Consider the following 18,207-nt stretch of genomic DNA (forward strand, 5'->3'; position numbering starts at 1 on the left):
AGAGGAACAGAAACGTCGTCCCGCAGGACTGGGTCCCAGAGGATCAGTTCTGTCCACAGCAGCCCAGGTGCCTCCGGCAGGTGAGCGGACGAGCAAACGCCCACGGCTGGGAGGTGGGCAGGGGGACCATCGAAGCCGAGGGAGGAACCAGGTCGGTACTCGCAGCCGCGTGGAGGAACCCAGACGTACTCGGGGTGAAAGGAGGGTAGGACGTGAGGTTTCCTCTCAGATCGTTCCCTTGACGTCACGTTCCCGAACCGGCGACAGGAGTCTTCAGTGACCCCGAGCAGATCAGAGCTACTTCCGGGAGGTGGCACCGGGGACCTGCCCGGGGAGATGGAAATGCCCTGAGCTGCGCTGGGGCGCCAGCCCAGGGCGAGCCCTCCTGCCAGACACACACCGGCCCTCGGATCTGTATGTGTCCCGGCGAGGGGACTGCACCTCCGAGAGGACAGAAGGGGAACGGGCTCCCGAGAGGCGAGGCGTCTGCAGATCCGTCTCGTCCTGGCCACGGTTCCCCAGAATCTCTCTCCACGGAAGGCAGGGGCGACGGGGACCTGCCGTACAGCACGGGGAACGCCACCCAGCGTTCGGGAAAAGAGCCTGGAAAAGAAGGGATGTGGGCACACACGTATAACGGATGCACCTTGTTGTGCAGCAGAATTATCACAACCCTGTAAATCAACTCTACTTCAATACAATTTTAAAGAATGGAAAAAAATTCAAAATAACATGCAGGTTAATTTTATAGGACCAGTGATCTAAGAGCAAGACAAAAGAGGGTTCCTGGTGCTGCCGCTCCCTCCCTCTGCTCAAGGCCCCCCACCCCGATGTCCAACACCAGCACCCAGCCCCCCTCCCCAGCGTCCAGCTCTGCAGACCTGGGGCTCGGATTTCCAGGTAACGCAGATGCAGGCGCTCAGGGGACAGACGTAGGACAGGAGACCCGAGCCATGTGGGGGTGGGGGTGTGAACTGGCTCCCGCCAGGCTGGCAGGGGCCACCCAAGGCCATCGCTGGCTCCCGGCCACCTCCTCCGCGTGACTTCCGCTCTGGGCTGGGTCCCTCTCCAAGGGCACACACTCTTGGCTCCCCAGTGCTCCTGCCCTTTGCAGGGGCTGGGCACCTCTTAGTTGCCCCCAATTCCTGGGCTGCACCCCACTTCTCAAATGGCCCTGGTGCCAGCAAGCTTATCTGTGACCTGCGACGGGCTCAGTCTACCAACTGGGCCTCCATCCCACGCCACTTGGCCTCCGACCCTCGGGCTGCGGGTTGCACTCTGTCTCAGGACAGGGCAGCAGACCCCGCTTCCCAGCCAGCCGCCCTGTCTTCTGGGACTCTGGCTCAGCTTCAGGATTCTAAATACCATCCCACAGCCTGACAAGTGGCATCAGCAGCCAGACCTGCCCTGATGCCATGCATTCCTGACATTGCCACGGGTCCCAGGTCCCCTCCCAGCCTGCCCCTCCCACGACTTCCCTGCAGGTTTCCCACTTCTCCCACCCCAGACCCACTAAGTTTTCCTGTCCCAGCCCCCATGTGCCCTACGGGCTGAGTGTGGTTTGATCTCCGTATGGGGCATATTTGACCTTCAGACTGGCTGAACGTGGAGGCCTCATTTGCATGGGGAACAGGTGACCCAGGGGCGGGTGAGGCCTGGGCCAGGGTCCATCCCCAGCAGGGAGTGAGCAGCCCAGGCAGGTCAAGGTCGGGGAAGGGGCATGGCAAGGAGACGTGGCCTGTGGCTTTGGGGGTTCTTCTCCCTGAAGGGGACTTGGAACCTGTAACAAAACCAATCTCATCCTGATATCGAATCCAAACAGAGTCAACAAAGAAAACCACAGACCAATATATACTGTGAATATATATGCAAAAAACCCTCAATAAAATATGAGAAAATCAGATTCAACAAGATATACAACCACCAAGTGCAGTGTATTCCAGGGATGCAAGGCTGGTTCAATAGTTGAAAAAAAAAAATCAATCCATATAATTTGCCGCATTAACAGGCTAATGAAGAAAAATCACAATCACATGAATCAATTGCCGAAAAAGCACTTAACAACATTTGACGCCCGTTCACAAGAAAAACTGTCATACACAGAAATAGAAGGGATTTCCCAAACATAATAAAGGGCATCTAGGAAACACCTAGAGCTTTTTCCTTCTAGGATCAGCAAGGAGGCAGGGACCTCCACCCATCGTGTTTATCAGCAGAGTGCTGGGAGTCCTGGCCTGTGCGATGAGGCAAGAAAAGGGAACGGAAGGCACACGGACTGGGAAGGAAGAGGTCACTCTGCCTTCTTTACAGATGACATAGCCGTCTTTGCAGGAAACCCCGAAGATTCTGTAACAAAACAAAGCGAAAATAGCCCCAGAACAAGTAAAATGAATCTCCAAGGTTGTAGGATATAAGGTGAACAGGTGAAAAATCCGTCGTATTTCTAAACACTAACAATGAGTAATTGTTAGGGACACCAAAATAAAAATTAAAAGCACAAAGAGACACCAAAATTAAAATTTAAAGCACAAAAACAACTTACACTTGTTCAAAAAAATTTAAACCTTAGGTGTAAGTATAACAAACCATATGTAGAATCTGTGCCGAAAACTATAAAACATTGACTAAAGAAATCAATGAAGTTCTGAATAAATTGAGAAACATACAAAGACGGAGTGGAAGCCTCAACCTAATAAATATGACAATTTCCCCCAAATTGTAATTTCTATCAACATCCTAGCAAGAATTTTTGTAGATAGAGACAAGACCAATCTAAAATTTTTATGGAAAATCGAAGGAACTAGAATAGATAAAACAATTTTAAAAGAGAATAAAAGCAGAGTTCCCATTGTGGCTGGGTAATTAACGAACCTGACTAGGATCCATAGGGACGCAGGTTTGATTCCTGGCCTTGTTCAGTGGGTTAAGGATCTGGGGTTGCCTTGAGCTGTGGTGTAGGTCACAAATGAGGCTCCGATCCTGGGCTGTTGTGGCTGTGGTATAGGCCGGCGGCTACAGCTCCGATTTGATCCCTAGCCTGGGCACTTCCATATGCTGTGGGTGCAGCCCCAAGAAGACAAAAGAAAAACAAACAAAAAGATATAAAATGGGAGGAAGTGATCTCACAGGGTTTCAAGATTTCTCACCTGGGTACAGTAGCCACATATTTGCGGTATAGACAGACAGAGGTTAATGGGACAGAAAGAGAACCCAGAAATAGAGCCACACAAATGTGCCCAACTGATCTTTAAAAATTATTACTATTTTTTCTTTTTAGGGCCTCACTTGCAGTACATGGGCGTTCCCAGGCTGGGGGTGTGATCCGAGGTGCAGCTGGCGGCCTACACCACAGCCACAGCAACGCCAGATCCGAGCTGCATCTATGCCAGCCTACACCACAGCTCACGGCAGCCCCGGATCCTTAACCCACCGAACGAGGCCAGGGATGGAACCCACATCCTCATGGATGCCAGTCAGGTTCATAATCCTCTGAGCCACAACGGGAACTCCCTAAAAATTAATTAATTGTTACTGCAGTGAAACACACAGAACCTGAAGTTACCTGTGTAACCACTTAGAAGTTTAAACCTCAGGAGGAATTGATCCATCGCAGCGTCCTCTGAATCACCACGCTGTCTGTCTCCAGAACCGCTTCATCGCCCCGAATGGAAACCTCGCATTTCTCAAGCAGTGACGCCTTCTTCCCCCACCTCCTGGAATCGGCTTTCTGTCTCCATGGAGTGACCTGGTTTGAGTATTTCACAGAAATGAAATCGCACACCAGAGGGCCTTTTCTGTCTGGCTTATTTCATTGAGTGCAGTGTTTTCGAGGGTCCTGCACGTTGTGACGGAGTGGTATTTTATTGTATGGATGGACCTCGCTTCATCCATTCTTCGTAGATGGGTGTTTGGGTTGTTTCCATTCTTTTTTTGGTCTCTTTAGGGCCGCATGCCCGGCACATGGAGGTTCCCAGGCTGGGGTCGAATCGGAGCTGTAGCCGCCAGCCTACACCACAGGCACAGCAGATCCGAGGCACGTCAGCAACCTCCACCACAGCTCACGGCAATGCTGGATCCTTAAGCCACTGAGCAGGGCCAGGGATTGAACCTGCGTTCTCATGGATGCTAGTTGGGTTCGTTAACCACTCAGCCACGGTGGGAACTCCATCCACTCTTTGGCTGCTGTGAATAGGGCTGCTATTTCTCTACAGGTTTTTTGCCTGAGTATCTGTTCTCGTCTTTTCGGGGCACCCACCGTGGAGAGGAACTGCTGGTCACACGGTAAAGCCGTTTCAGTCATTGAGGAGACGCAGGACATTCTTGCAGAGTGACTGCGCCACCTCTGTGTGGGGATTCTGGTTTCTCCGCATTTTCCTTTCTCTCTCTCTCTTTTTTTTTTTTTTTTTTTTTGTCTTTTCAGAGCCACACCAGCGGCATATGGAGGCTCCCCGGCTAGGGGTTGAATCGGAGCTGTAGCCGCCAGCCTAAGCCACAGCCACAGCAATGCAGGATCTGAGCTGCGTCTTCGATCTACACCGCAGCTCACGGCAATGCCGGGCCCTTAACCCACGGAGCGAGGCCAGGGATGGAACCCGCAAACCTCATGGTTCCTTGTCGGATTCTTTAGCCACTTTGCCACAACGGGAACGCCTCTCCGCATTTTCTTTGACGCCCGTTCTTGTCTGTTTTTTGATAAGAGCCGTCCTAGAGGGTGTGGAGTGGTGTCTCATTCGGTTTTCATTTTCGTTTTCACGATGAGTAACGATGCTGAGCATCTTTTCTTGGGAAACAGGCCCAGAGAGAGTCCCACAGGAGCTAGAGAGCAAGAGAGGCCGCTCAAGTCCCGGCGGAGTCACCAGGGGACTGTCCCTCCCCTGGTGCCCACCACCCAAGGGTCCTCGGGGGCAGGGCCAGGGCCTCTCCTGCTCTGCTCCTCCAGCTGGGGCTTGGGTTGCTGTCTGAGGGCCCCTGAAGACATCCCAACTCAGGATTCCTGATGCCTGGCACCCCGGCTCTTTGGGGAGAGCTGTCTGGGAAAAGGGCAAGATTGCGGTGTCCAGGCTTCCATGAGGGGCCCAGGCCAAGCAGCCACGGGACAGGGTCCCCTCCAGGCCCGACCCGGCGGCTGGGACCTCCTCCTCCGTGATGTCTGGGCTAGTCATGCAGGGAGCCTGTCCTCCTCCTCGTGGGCAGGGAGTGCCTCACATGACCTGGGCACCCAAGGAGGGTCCCGAGGGCTGAGAGCACGGAGCTGGGCACCTCCATCCTAGGCCATTTCCTGGCTGTGTGACGTTGGTCAAGGTCCTTAAACTCTCTGATCTCCAGTCTCCCTGTGCGTAGAACGGGAATGGTAAGGCTCTGACCCAGCAGGGCAGTCCTGAGATTAGGTGCTCAGGACGGGGCCTGGTGTGTGGTGGGGCTGCGCGTTGGGTATGCAGCGTGGCTGCGCTGCGGGCAAAGCTCCGGAGCTCGCCCCTCGCAGAGGAACAGAGGCTCAGAGACGTGCTCCCGCCCCCAAGGGGCAGGCAAGTCGCTGCGCCGCTGCCTGGAGGAGGGAGGCTCCAGTCCCGAGGGCGGTGACCTGGCTGAAGGCAGCGCGGCTCTCGCCCCCGCCCATCTGTGGTCACCCAGGTCACACATCCTGGGCGGCTCCAGGTCACCCGCAGGTTGGGGCAGCGGCGGAAACCCCCAGCGTGGCGGAAAGTCCAAAACACTACGGGAGCCTGTTTGCTAACCTCCAAGCCGGAGGCTGGGGACCCCCCCAAGTGGCCAGGCCAGCCTGACCACACAGGGCACCTGCAGGGACCGGGGCTTTTAAAAAGCAAAGTAAAGACTTTATCTTCTTGGCAGGTTCTCATGTCCCTTGGCAGGTGTCCCCCACACCACTCAGTCCCCCCACCCCGGGGAGAAAATGCAACCAGGTGAGGTGTGATAACGATGCCGAAGGAACTAGGGGCTCTGGGCCGGTCGCCCCAGGCCACAGGCAAGGCCCTGACATCGGGGTACCTCTGGGTGTGAATGTGGGGGCCATGTCGGGCAGGCAGGCATGGCCCCCAAGCCCCACATCTCCAGGGCCACCCCCCCAGCACCGTAGCCAGTGGGCTCAGACCCAGAGATGGGCAGCACCAGGGCCCTGCTCCCAGGTCCGTCCCCAGAACATTCTACAGGTGAGCCAGCCCGAGAGCTCCACACTCAGGTCCTGGCCCCTGAGATGACGCCCCCGCAGCCCTCCCCACTGCCCCCCACGCCAGGCTCCAGGCCAGAGGAGCTCAGGTCTCCACCTCCGACACCGCCTCCCCAGGCCTGCTCCCCAACAGCCCAGAACACCTGCCCTGGAGCGCCCAGAGCAGAGCCGTCAGGGGCCCAGGCCAGGAGGCTGGGAGGCCAAGGCAGGGCTCCCTCCGCAGGGGGCGGGCGCCCATAGCACCTCACCCTGAACTCCCACCTCAGCATAAAACATGAGAGCGGACACCCAGGAGAAGCGCCAGCGACACCCCCACCCAGGCAGCCAGGAGTCCCCTCCCCCTTCCCCTTGCAGCCGGTCCCAGCTCAAGGCTCCCCCAACCCCGGGCTTCCTGGAGCCACACCCCTGCCCAGCCCCATCCACAAGCACCCAGCTTCCTCCCCTAACATAGACTGGCCCGGTCATTTCCCCCCAAAAGTCCTCCCGGGCTCTGCAGCCTGACCGCAAGGCCAGGCCTCCCCCCCGCCCGGCCGGTGTCCCGTATTCCTGCCCCCACCTGGCCCCTGCCCCCCTTTGTGGGAGCTGTCTGCTCCTAGAGCCAGGGACCTCTGCCGCAGTCCACCAGGCAGCCCTGCCCACTCCCCTGGGGTGTCTGTCCCCAGCCTCTGACCCCCCCCCAAGAAGGCTCCCGGGGTGTCTGCCTGTGAGCCAGGCAAAGACAGAGGCTCCCATGGCCCACACTCAGACATGCCTGTCCTTGGAGTCAGCTGCCTTCTAGAAGCTTTAATTTCTAACACACCTGGGGGACTCCCAGTGGAATGCGTTCATTTTTAGTTTTTAGTCTTATGGCTGCACCAGCCTATGGAAGTTCCTGGGCCAGGGACTGAATCTGAGCTGCAGCTACGACCACGCGGGATCCTTTAACCCACTGAGCTGGGCTGGGGGTCGAACCCGCACCTCCTCAGTGAATGGAGCTGCTGCAGTTGGGTCCTTAACCCAGTGCGCCATGGGGGAACTCCTGGAACGTGGGGACTGAAGCTCAGAGAGGAAAGTGACTTGCTGGACATCACCTGGCTTCCAGGCAAGGCCCAGAGCTGAACCCACGGACACAGACCCAGGTCCCCCCTCGGACCCATCCTCCACCCCCAGGTTTGAGGCTCCGAGCAGCAGCTGTGGAGGCGCCCACGCCCCACCAGGATGCTACCCCAGTGCAGCCCATGGAGACTCCTTGTCCTGGCCTCTCTGAGCTGCTGGCGGACCTGAGCAGACCCGCAGGTGCCTGAGATGCTCGGGTGGGTGAACACCTGTCCTGGCTCCCTCCGTTTGAACAGGGCCCCAAGGGATGCTGTCCAGAACCACATTTTGGGAATTGAGTCAGGTCGGGCGCGGTCCTCTCTCGGTTACAGGGAAGTTTCGTTCCTGCCTCTGAGGAAGCTCCCTGCGCCCTGATTGGCTCGGACGGAGCGCCTTTGCTGTCTCCACCGCGAGCCAGGTATATCAGAGACCCACCCGCGCGCTCGGCCCGGGAGGCCGCTCAGCCCGCTCTGGTCCCCTCTCCACCAGCCAGGTGTGGCCGCCCAGGGCCCCGCGGCGCAGGGCGAGCGCGAGGCCAGGAGGCAGGCACGGCCCAGACATCCCACAAGTCCAGCGACACCCCGAGGCCGCGGGACCCCAGGCGGGGAGAGGGAGCCCCCAGCCCCGCGACCCCGGGCCCCACGATGGCGGGCGAGGCCCGTGCGGGTGGGGACGCCGCGCTGCGCCGCCTCCTGAGGCTGCACCGCACGGAGATCGCGGTGGCGGTGGACAGCGCCTTCCCGCTGCTGCACGCGCTGGCCGACCACGAAGTGGTCCCCGAGGACAAGTTCCAGGTGGGCCCCAATCCAGACCAACAACGCCCCAGCCTTCCCCAAGCCCGCGCCCAGGAGCCCGCAGGGTCGCAGAAGACCGGTTCCAGATGGACCCTCCCCTCCCCCGCCCCGCTCCTCCCCCCTCTCCCGCCCCCAACACCCTTCCCCGCCCCCAGCCCCAATGCCGCAGCCCCGCCCCCCGCCCCACCCACCAACCTAGGGACCGGTCTCCAGGACAAGTTCCAGTGCCCCCACCCCAGATCCCCAAAGCCCCCTCCCACACCGCCTCAAGCCTCCCTCCAAGCTGAGCATGGCCCCCTGGGATGGATTCCAGCCCCCCCCCCCCCAGACCCCCGTGCCAGCCCCACATGCCTCCAAGTTAAGGGGATGGAGGCAGGTGCCAGGGTGAGCCTTCGCCCTCTGTCCCCGCAGCCGAGGTGGTGAGAAGGGGTACCTGGGGAGGGCAAGGCAGGACCCCAATCCCCTGCTTTGCTTCAGGAGACCCTGCGGCTGAAGGAGAAGGAGGGCTGCTCCCAGGCCTTCCACGCGCTCCTCTCCTGGCTTCTGACCCGGGACACGGCCGTCATCCTGGACTTCTGGAGGGTTCTCTTCAAGGACTACAACCTGGAGAGATATGCCAGGCTGCAGCCCATCCTCGACAGCTTCCCCAAAGGTGGAGGCACCGGGGCTGGGCCCCCCCCCCCACCTCCCTCGCTGGGGCAGCTGAGTCGTCCTCTGAGCCCCAGCTGGATGTGAGCGGGAGGGGGCGCTTAGGGACGTCACCCAGACCGCCTGGGGTTCTAAGAGGCCAAGGCCTCAGCCACCTGAACAGGGTGTCCGAGCTGGGCCTGAGGCTGGGCCTGCCCCTGTGCCCCCAGATGTGGACCTCAGCCAGCCCCGGAAGGCAAGGAAGCCCCTGGCCAGCTCCAAGGCCGCTGTGCTGCTGCCCAGGCCCCCTGCCAAGAGGAAGGCCCTGGAGGAGCCGCGGGCCACCCCGCCCACAGCCCTGTCCCCGAGGGCCACCTCCAGCCCAGGTACCCGGTGTGAGGAGCGGGGGAGGGGAGGGGGCACAGATTCCCCCCGGGAGCCTGACACCCTCCTTCACACCAGGCCCTGGGACCATCTGCCCTTCCTGCTTGGCCCAGAGCCAGCCTAGCAGAGGGCCCTCTGGGTACTTGGCCGGGCACCCTGGATGGGTCCGGCAGCCCTGCTGCCCCCTGGGGGTGTACCTTCCCTCTCCTGATGGGCGCCAGAGCTGGGAAAGCAAGGGGACCTGCCGGAGTTGGGGAGATCCCACCTGGGCTCTCCACCTGCCCCCAGCCTTGGCCCAGCAGGGACAGGGGGGCCAGGCTGTCTCTGCTCCCCCTACCCCCCACCAGCAGGCTCCCAGGCCAAGGCCAAGCCCTCCAAGAAGCCGGACAGCAATGCAGAGCCACAGTGCCTCCCGCTGGGCAATGGTGAGCAGGCTGGAGGTCAAGGGGTCAGGGCCCCCCCAAAGCCTCCATGGCTCCTGGGAAAGGGGGGATGCCCAGGCTCACCCCACCTGTGCCCACCTGAGTGCCCGGTCCTTCAGGGCGGGCTTGGACTCTGCTTCCTCCTGAGAGTCCTCCTTGGTCCCTGGGCTGGATACAGCCTGGGACCCCAGAGACCCCAGCGCCGACTCTGGGGACGGTGCCTCCCCCCAGCACAACCGAAGGCTGCTGCCCAGGGTTCCCGCTCATTCCTGCCCGCTGTGTCCAGTCAGCTCACACGCCTCCTAGCACACTGCATTCGTGTCCACACACACACACACACACACACGCACGCTCGCGCGCACACCAGGGCTGTCGCTGCGCTTACACGTGGGCTGTCCGTCCGTCTGTCTGGTCTGCCCTGGAGGAAAGAAGGAAGGGTTCTGACTCCCCACTGGCCGTGCTCAGGGCCGTGTCCCAGTGGCTGAGCCCATCTTGCGTCCCCTCCCCCAGGAATCCAGAGCATGTCCACTTCGGTCCAGAGAGCCGTGGCCGTGTCGTCCGGGGACGTCCCAGGGGCCCACGGGGCCCTGGAGGGAATCCTTATCCAGCAGGTGTTCGGCTCAGGTAGACAGGGCACTGCCAGGGACTCCGCGTCCCCACTCAGCTCCGTGGCGGCTCCAGGGCAGCGGGACACGGACTAGGCGGCCAGCGCCCCCACTCCCTGCAGTGGGTCTGCCGCCTCGGAGGGGTGGGGCTGGGCGACTCTGGACTGTCTGAGCAGCACCCGCCCCCTGCCCCACTCCTGCACCCCTCCTCCTCAGTCGCTGCGCTGGGCACCCTCTGGGGATGCTGAGGACCCTGGGCGCTGATGCGGGCTCTGGCCTCACCCACCAGGGAGGGTCCCGAAGACCCCTGCAGTAGTTTCCTAGGGCTGTTACGACAAAGTGTCACAAACTAGGTGGCTCAAAGCAGGGGCAACTCCAAAATGAAGGTGCGGGCGGGGCCCCGCTTGCTCTCTGGGGAGGCTGTAGGGCAGAACCCTCCCGGCCTCCCTGCTCCTGGTGCTGCCTGCAACCCCCCTCCCCGGGCTTGTGGCCACGTCTGGACACAGTCTCCTCCCTGTGTCTGTCTGCGTCCTCTTCTCTTCCCATAAAGACACTGGCATTGGACTTAAGGTCCAGAGTGAGCCCATCTTAACCAATCCCACCAGCAAAGACTCTACCTGCAAGTGAGCTTGCCTTCCGGGGTTCCAAGAGGCCGTGAATCTGGGAGACATGCTTCCCCAGGGAGTGGACCCCTCCTTGTGCAGGACCCTGGCCCCAGAGCTCTGGAGGGAGGAACAGCAAGCTGTACAGCCCCCTGCCCGGCCCCCCCTCTCCCCCCAGCTGGCTCCAAGAAGTGCATCCAGGTTGGGGGGGAGTTTTACACTCCCAGCAAGTTTGAAGAGCCTGGCAGCGGCGGCGGCAGCAGCACCAAGAACAAGACCCGCAGTGGGGGCGGCGGCCTGAAGACCGTGGTCCGAGCCAAGGGGCCCCAAGCGGTTGCCCCTGTAAGCACTGCCTGCCGCCCCTGGGGAGGCCTGGCCCTGGGCCCCCTCCCAGCGCACCCTGGGCAGCAGGGGCAGCTCTGGGTCCAGAGCTCTCCTGGGGGAGGGGGACTGCCCCTCCTGCCCGCTGCATCCCTTGCTGGTGACCCTCCCTCTCCTTCGCAGGGTGGAGGCAATTCGAGGACCGGCCAGCAGGACAGGGCCCCAGCCCCTCCTGCCCTTCCCAGTGAGCCCCAGCCGCACCAGGTAACGCCCAGCCTGTCCCCAGGATCCCAGGGGTGAGGGTGGCTCCCTCTTCACCTGGCCGCCTGGCCGCCTGGCTGCAAGGGCTGGAGGACAGGGTCGAAGCTGCTGTTCGCAGAGTGGAGCTCTTTTTTTCTTTTAGTGGTATTTTTTTTTCTGATAGTACGCAATTGCAAAAATTCTTAAGTCAGAGCGAGCAAGTCAGCCTGGGCTCTTAAACCCACAGTGTTCGGTCCAGGCACAGGCTCTTCCGAGTCTCACAGCTGTGCCCTTGGGGGGGCGGGGGTAGGGGGTGAGTGGTGGAAACTGTCGGGCTCCCAGCACTGTTTCTGAACAAGGTAGAACCAGCCATCTATTCCAGCACCTTCTCCAGAGACTGCTGGGCCCCGGGCACTCAGCAATGAGCAGGACCCCTGCCTGCCCCCAGGAGCTCCCAGGCTGGCAGAGTTGGGATAGGGGGGTTGCTACCCCGGGGGGCTTCTGAAGGAGGTGGCATCCAGCTGGGTGCAGTAGGCACCTTCCAGGCTGGGGCGCAAGCAGAGGGGACAGAGGCAGGGGGTAGTGGGAACACTGCTGGGCCTGCCCCTCCGCTGCCCTGTGAGGAAGGGGCTGTGTGGGGTGGGCTGTAGTCTCACGGCCGCGTGGAGCACAGGCACCCACGAGACACCAGGCTCTCCTAAGGACAGTCCTTCCCGAGGGGGGTGGACCCAGGAGGTGTTCGGGGCTACCGTCTCAGACAGAGGGGCCTCGCGGAGCCCTGGGGAGCAGGCAGGCAAGGCGGAATTCCAGGCAGGGAGCAGGCTGGGGACCTGGGTGCCCCTGGGGGATGCTGCCCGGGGAGCCGCCTGGCCGGGAGGGCGCCCATCCCGGTCCCGCAGAGGATGCCTGTCTCCCGACTGCGTCAGAAGAACGAGGACGAGTGCGCCGTGTGCCGGGACGGCGGGGAGCTCATCTGCTGCGACGGCTGTCCCCGGGCCTTCCATCTGTCCTGCCTGTCCCCGCCACTCAGGGACATCCCCAGGTGAGCCTGGCCCTCCGCCCCCACCCGCCGACCCCGAGTGGGCATGTCCAGAAGTCTCCCATCCGGAGAGCGGAGAGGCCTCGAGCAGAGCTGAACGGAGGATGGCGGAGCAGAACTGTCCCTTCTCACCCCATCTCCCCAGACCACACTCCCCTGCGCAGCTGACAGCAACGTCTGACTCCAAGGGGCAGGGGGGCACAGAGGCCACAGAGCTGCCCCCATCCTCAGCCCACGCAAGGCCTCCTGCACCCCCTGTCCTGCCCCATGCGGGGAGGGGGGGGCACTGCCCTCCCCCCCCGCTCCCACAGCCCCAGGGCTCTGGTCTGGGCGAAGAGCACTGGGTGGGAGTTGTGGTCCCGGCCCTGCCCCCACTCGCCGCTTGGCCTTGCCCAGGTCTCATTTCTGAGCTAAAACAAAGGGGTTTGGCCGGGGTCCTCTGGCTCCGCTCCACGCTGCCCCCCTTCCATTCTCTTCCTTCCTGCCCTTGACCGGCTCTGCTCCGTGGGTACCATCCCCCATGGGAACCAGGGCCGTGCCAGCGATGTAACAGGCCAGGCACAGGCCGCTGCTGGGCAGGGTGTGGGGAATTCTTGGGGCTCACCAAGGAAGCACCAGGGGTGACTGCCCTGGCATCCTGCTCTCTTGCTGACTGCTGGGCAGGCCCTGCCTCCACCGCTCAGCCCACTTCCCCCGCTGGCCCTCCTTCCCTACCTGGGAAAGGGCGAGCTGGAGGAGCCCCAGGCCTCCCCCGCGCTGGGGGTTGCGAGTCTACTGTCCCCTCTGCTTTGCTCTGCTCCTCTCTGGCTGACAACGACATGAGCAGCGGGACCTGGAGGTGCTCCAGCTGCCTCCAGGGACGATCCCAGCAGGACCTGCCCCGGGCTGAGGGGCCCCGGCCCCAGGAGCCGCCTGCAGAGACCCCGGTACGCACAGCCCACTCCCAGACTCTCCGTCCTCCTGCTCCCTGCCTCCTGGCCACTTCTGTGGGTCAGGCCTGCCCCCACCACAGGGCCAGGCACCCCTGCCCCAGCCTGGCCCCACCGATTCAACTTTCTCCTGTGGGGCCGTGGGGGCGCTGGCCCCTGGGAAGCAGCCCTTACAAGGACCCGGTTTCTCAAGCCTCTGATGTGGGGGCCCCGGCTGAGTCAGGGGATGTACTCTGACTACTGATAATGTTCTCCACGAATGTTCCGAGCGTTCTGTGGCCACAAAGACATGAAGGATGCGACATGTGCCCCAGTATGTGCTGTGTCTCCTGGGACAGCCTGTGAGGTCCCGAGGCTCCTGCCTTCACGTGGGGAAAGGGCCAGGGACCCTGCGGGGGCCACAGAGCCAGGAACTGCACCTGGGCCTCTCCCACCTGCGGGTTCTTCCCACAACACGGGCCCGCGGTTCCCAGAGTCCCAGGGGTCATTAACTCCTGTGCCGTGCTGGGCAAGTTCCCTATGGCCCCTCTGAGCACTGACCCTCTGGTTCCAGGTCCTCGTAGGACTGAGGTCAGCCGGAGAGGAGGCTAGGGGACTACCCAGGGAGCCCCCAGCAGGAATGGATGCTGCTGTCACCTACAAGCACCTGCTGGCCCCACCTTCCGCAGTCCCCCTTCCTGTGCTGGACCCCTCAGCCCTGCGCCCCCTACTGTGTGTGGGCCCTGAGGGGCCACAGGTGAGAGGGGTGCTGGGGTCCAGGTGGTTGTCCTCAGGGAGCTCGGGGTCCAGGGGCAGCCAGGGAAGCTGAAATAGGAGAGGACAGGCAGGGGGAAGGAGGCAGGAGTCAGATGGGCGTTAGGGCTGGCGGCTGGGGGAGGCCCCTGCAAGGAGCAGCCAGGCTGGTCCTGGGGAGGGCGTCGGGCGGGAGCAGGCTGGAAGGAGGCACGGGGGCTGCTGGGGCTGTGAGGTTACCCAGAACCAGGTGGGAGCTCTGAGAGGCAGGGGGAGGGGACGGGGGTGTGACCCTTCTCTCTGGATCTTGAAACCCTCATTACACCTGCCTCACAAAGATACGGCTGTAAACGGGGCGGTTTGGAGCCCCAGGCCTCCCAGCCCCCTCTGGAGTAGCGTCCTTCCGGGGACCCCCGACAAGCCCCAAGAGGGACCGAGGTCGGGGCGCCTGGTTTCTCCAAGTTAGGGGGCCCTTGACTTCCCTTGGCCGGGACCCCGAAACGTCGCCGCCCGTCGCCGCGCCCCTCCCAGCCGTTCAGCCCCGGCGGGGTCCAGGGCACCGTGCACTTCTCCCCGTCCCGGGTCACTGCGCCATCGTCCGTCCGCAGGGCCCAGCGTCCGGCGCGCGATGCGGCGTGTGCGGGGACGGCGCGGACGTGCTGCGGTGCGCACACTGCGCCGCCGCCTTCCACTGGCGCTGCCACTTCCCGGCGGGCGCCGCCCGGCCTGGGTGAGAGCGGGGGCCAGGGAGGGGGAAGGGGAGGGGCGAGGGGGGGCGGGTGCCCCCCGCCCCCCCGCCCCGCCACCGCTCCGCGAACCACCCTCTAGAGTGGGCGCTCCCAGCTCTGCGCAGCCCCGCAGCCTCTTCTCTCTCGCCAGGGCCTCCCCGCGCTGTCGATTCTGCTCCGGAGACCCCGCCCCCTGCCCCGCCCCCGGGGCGGGAGCGCCGACCGCTAGCCCCGCCCCCAGCCCCGCCCGCCCGGCTCCCGGGACCCCCAAGCTCTGTGCAGCCGCGGGCCCTGCGGCGCAGGTGAGGGGGCGTCGCCGCGGGGCAGGGGGTGGGGGGAGCTCATCTCCAGGGGTGGCTCGGGGCGCCCGCCTCGGGGTGTGCGCCTTACCTCCCGACCGTGTGTTCATTGCGTACATACAGTATTTTTGTTTAAATCGACTCCAGTTTGATAACTTAAATCTACTTACAACAGCCACCCTCCTAAGCAAAGGTGGCTATGAAGTCACCGGTTGGATGCAGGCCTGTCTCACAGTCACCCCAGGCCGCGGAGTGCCATCCTGGGGTGACTGGGGGTGGGGTGGGGTGGGGGTGGGGCAGGGAGAGCCAGAAGGCGCTTCCACACCAGGTGTGAGCGAGCCACGAGCATGCGTGATTGGTGCTGGCATCCCGCCCCAACCCCCATCCCAGGGGGACGGTGGGGAGTGGACCCCAGCCTCATTTCTGATCTTTACTTCCCAGGGCTTCCTCAAAACCTGGGGGGTCCCTGTGTGGCTCCCGTTCAGAGGCCTCCGGGAGATGGGCGTGTGCCCTGACTGCCTCAGTGGGGGCCTTCCTGACCCCATCCCTGCCCCAGAAGAGTCCTGGGGCCCAAAGTGGTGATGACCTCGTCCCTCCTACTTGCCAGCCCCCTTCATACCCCTGGGACCTGGCACTTGGGGCTCCCACCTGTCTCCTTGGGCCCACCGGTCAGCACTGCCGGTGCTGAGCCTCCACCCAGGGCTGGTGGCACCTCCAAAGGCCAGTGGAAGTGTCATGATTTCACTCTTTGAGCTGCAGATCGGGCAGTTTCACGTGGTTCACTTAGAATGGCCTCCCCCCCACACCCCACCCCCGGCCGCCCTGGCCCCCAGCTGGTGAGCCAGGGGGACTCGCCTCATCCCCTGAGCTGGCCCCTGGCCCAGGGGTTGGCTCCGAACACTTGGATGGCTGAAGGGCTGACGTGGGTTTGGGCACTTTCCTCCCTGGGCCTCAGGTTTCCTGTTGGGAACAAGGTCCCTCCTGACTGGCCTTTCCCCAGAGCCCTGGAGGCAGGCAGCCCGGGGCCTTGGGAAGCCACCTTCCGGGGTGCAGGGGCCCTAGGGCAGGCAGCCGCGAGCTGGCTCACGTGCCCTCTGCTTCTGTCCAGGGACTTAGATGCTAGAATTCAGTTCCCAGGGTCCTGCCTGGAGAAGCACATGGCACCGCACCGCCCCGGCCCCTGCTGCCTCCAGGCGGGAGCCCTGCTTCCATGAGGATGAGTCCAGCAGGGGTGGGGAGGCTGGAGTGACCTCCTTCTTTTTCTGGGTTCCAGGCGGGGGATGATTCTGCTGGTCACGAGCCTGTTCTGCACAGGGATGACCTAGAGTCCCTCCTGAGTGAGGTATGCGTCACGCGGCCAGGTGCACCTACCTGCGCCCCCTCCCCCCTCCCCCCACCCCGGCCCCAGGCCTATGAAGCAGCCAGCACCCAGGCCTTGGGAGGGACTGGGAGACCCTGCTCTGGGCACATCAAAAACCACAGGCCCAGAGTTCCCCTTGTGGCTTAGTGGGTTAAGAACCTGACATAGTGTCTGTGAAGATGCGGGTTTGATCCCTGGCCTGGCTGAGGGATTAAGGATTCGGCGTTGCTGCAAGCTGTGGTATAAGTCGGAGGTCCAGCATTGCTGTGGCTGTGGGGTAGGCTGGCAGCTGCAGCTCCAATTCCAGCCCTGGCCCAGGAACTTCCATATGCCACATGAGCAGCCCTAAAAAAGAGAGAGAAAGAAAAAAGGCACAGGCCCACGTCACTCCAGATGGTGCTGACCCTCCGGGGACAAACGAACCAAAGGGGGCCCGCCCCTCCCCTTTCTAGCTGCCCTGGAGGCCCCGTGGCCTGGACCCTGGAGCTGGAGGCTGCAGAGTCCTGGCACCAGGGTGGCTGAAGCGGGACGTGGAGGCTGTGACTCCCCTGGGTAGGGGGTGGTGGGTGGGCACCCTGGAACCTCCCCCCCTCGCGGAGTTCTCGCGTCCCCTCTCAACCCAGGCCTCTCCCCCGCAGTGAACAGCTTGAATCACTGCCAATAAAAGATGACCTGATAGAAACGGTCAGACGCCTCCAGCTGTCCCCAGACCCCAGGTGGCCAGCACGTGTCCTCCTTGTGGCACCTTGGGGATCCCAGCTGACCACAGGGGCTGTGCCCTGTGCGGTGGCAGGGACAGGTCCTGGACAGTGCAGGAGTCTTTAGTGACCTCAGGGTCCCAGAGGGCCAGGGGTGACCCAAGGTGCCAATACAGGTGGACAGAGGGCGGCAGATTCACAAGGCCCTTTTGGTCCAGGTCACCCGACTCCTCAGGCTATTAGGTGTCCTCACGGCTCCCCCAGCCCTGTCGGAGCGTCAAGCCCGGAGCAGAGTGGGCAGAGTGTGGCCCTGCCAAGCCCCCCGGGAAGAGGCCAGGAGAAGGCAGATCAGTCCTGGTGGCTGTGCCCGGGCTTATGACATGTTCAGAGGAGCTCAGGAGGAGGGGCCCCCCGTGGGGTGGGGGGCTCAGGCCTCATTTCCCCTCCTCTGACGAGGACCGGGTTGGAGGGCACCTTCCCGTCACGATGGCGGGCCGTCCGCCGAGGCTCTGGCCAGGGCCTGAGTCCCCGTCTCTGCTCTGTCCGCAGCACCCCTTCGACGGCATCCTGCAGTGGGCCATCCAGAGCATGTCCCGCCCGCTGGCCGAGGCGCCCACCTTCCCCTCCTGATGGGCCACCCACCGCGCTCTGAAAGGAACAGAGGGGTCATGCACCCTCCCCCCGGCAGCTGGCCCGGTTGGGACCAGGAACGGCGAGTTCCAAGGGCTGTCCCCTCTCGGCTGGTCAGCAGCCCTGTCTGTGGGCTGAAAGCCATCGTGTGCGCGGAAACTAAAGTCGCTTCCGTGGGCTTGACGTGCCCTCCAGTGTGGTGTGTTTGTCTGGGGGTTGTACTCCTGTTTCTGATGCCTGCCTGTCGGCTGAGCGGCCGCGGGAAGAGGATGCAGGACTCCCCTGCCCCCTCCTCTGCCCCGGGAGGCCTGGCCCCGCCCACCTCTGCCTACCCCCTGCCCCTGCCTCCTCTGGTCCGCAGAGGGTGAGCTCGTCCCCACCGGGGCCTTTGCACAGGCTACCCCTCTGCTCCGAGTTCCCTTCTCTCTGTTTCCTCATCGTGAGCGCTCGGCTCCCGTGCCGTCTTCTCGTTCCTTCACTCAGAGTCATTTATTCGGGAAAGCTTCACCACCGTGGCTCTTCTCTGTGCTGAGCATTGG

The 18,207-nt window shown here is 62.7% G+C and overlaps 1 protein-coding gene and 1 long non-coding RNA gene across 7 annotated transcripts; one reads left to right on the forward strand and one right to left on the reverse strand.

Moving 5' to 3' along the window:
• Positions 1-1,918: 1,918 nt before the first annotated feature.
• Positions 1,919-13,149, reverse strand: LOC106508040 (uncharacterized). 6 transcript variants are annotated; one of them, XR_014823964.1, is made up of 6 exons: positions 11,332-13,149; positions 10,708-10,812; positions 9,871-9,903; positions 8,486-8,655; positions 3,563-4,815; positions 1,919-2,346 (listed from the first exon to the last, which is right to left on the reverse strand). It is a non-coding gene; the product is annotated as an uncharacterized LOC106508040 (long non-coding RNA). The 6 variants fall into 6 exon arrangements; XR_014823965.1 differs by lacking the exon at positions 9,871-9,903; XR_014823961.1 differs by having other exon boundaries at positions 10,708-13,149.
• On the forward strand, positions 7,691-17,851 carry AIRE (autoimmune regulator). The gene is made up of 14 exons (XM_084989784.1): positions 7,691-8,052; positions 8,530-8,704; positions 8,910-9,065; positions 9,414-9,488; positions 9,996-10,109; positions 10,871-11,034; positions 11,197-11,277; positions 12,153-12,295; positions 13,119-13,218; positions 13,775-13,957; positions 14,562-14,683; positions 14,833-14,983; positions 16,254-16,322; positions 17,588-17,851. The coding sequence occupies exons 1-14, from the start codon at positions 7,903-7,905 to the stop codon at positions 17,666-17,668; spliced, it is 1,764 nt and encodes a 587-aa protein (XP_084845910.1). The 5' UTR covers positions 7,691-7,902; the 3' UTR covers positions 17,669-17,851.
• Positions 17,852-18,207: the final 356 nt, after the last annotated feature.

Source organism: Sus scrofa, chromosome 13 (assembly GCF_054392235.1).
Source record: "Sus scrofa isolate SSC_HxYL_T2T_F1_AM1 chromosome 13, Sscrofa_HxYL_maternal_Yorkshire_Landrace_v2.0, whole genome shotgun sequence".
Lineage (NCBI taxonomy): Eukaryota > Metazoa > Chordata > Mammalia > Artiodactyla > Suidae > Sus > Sus scrofa.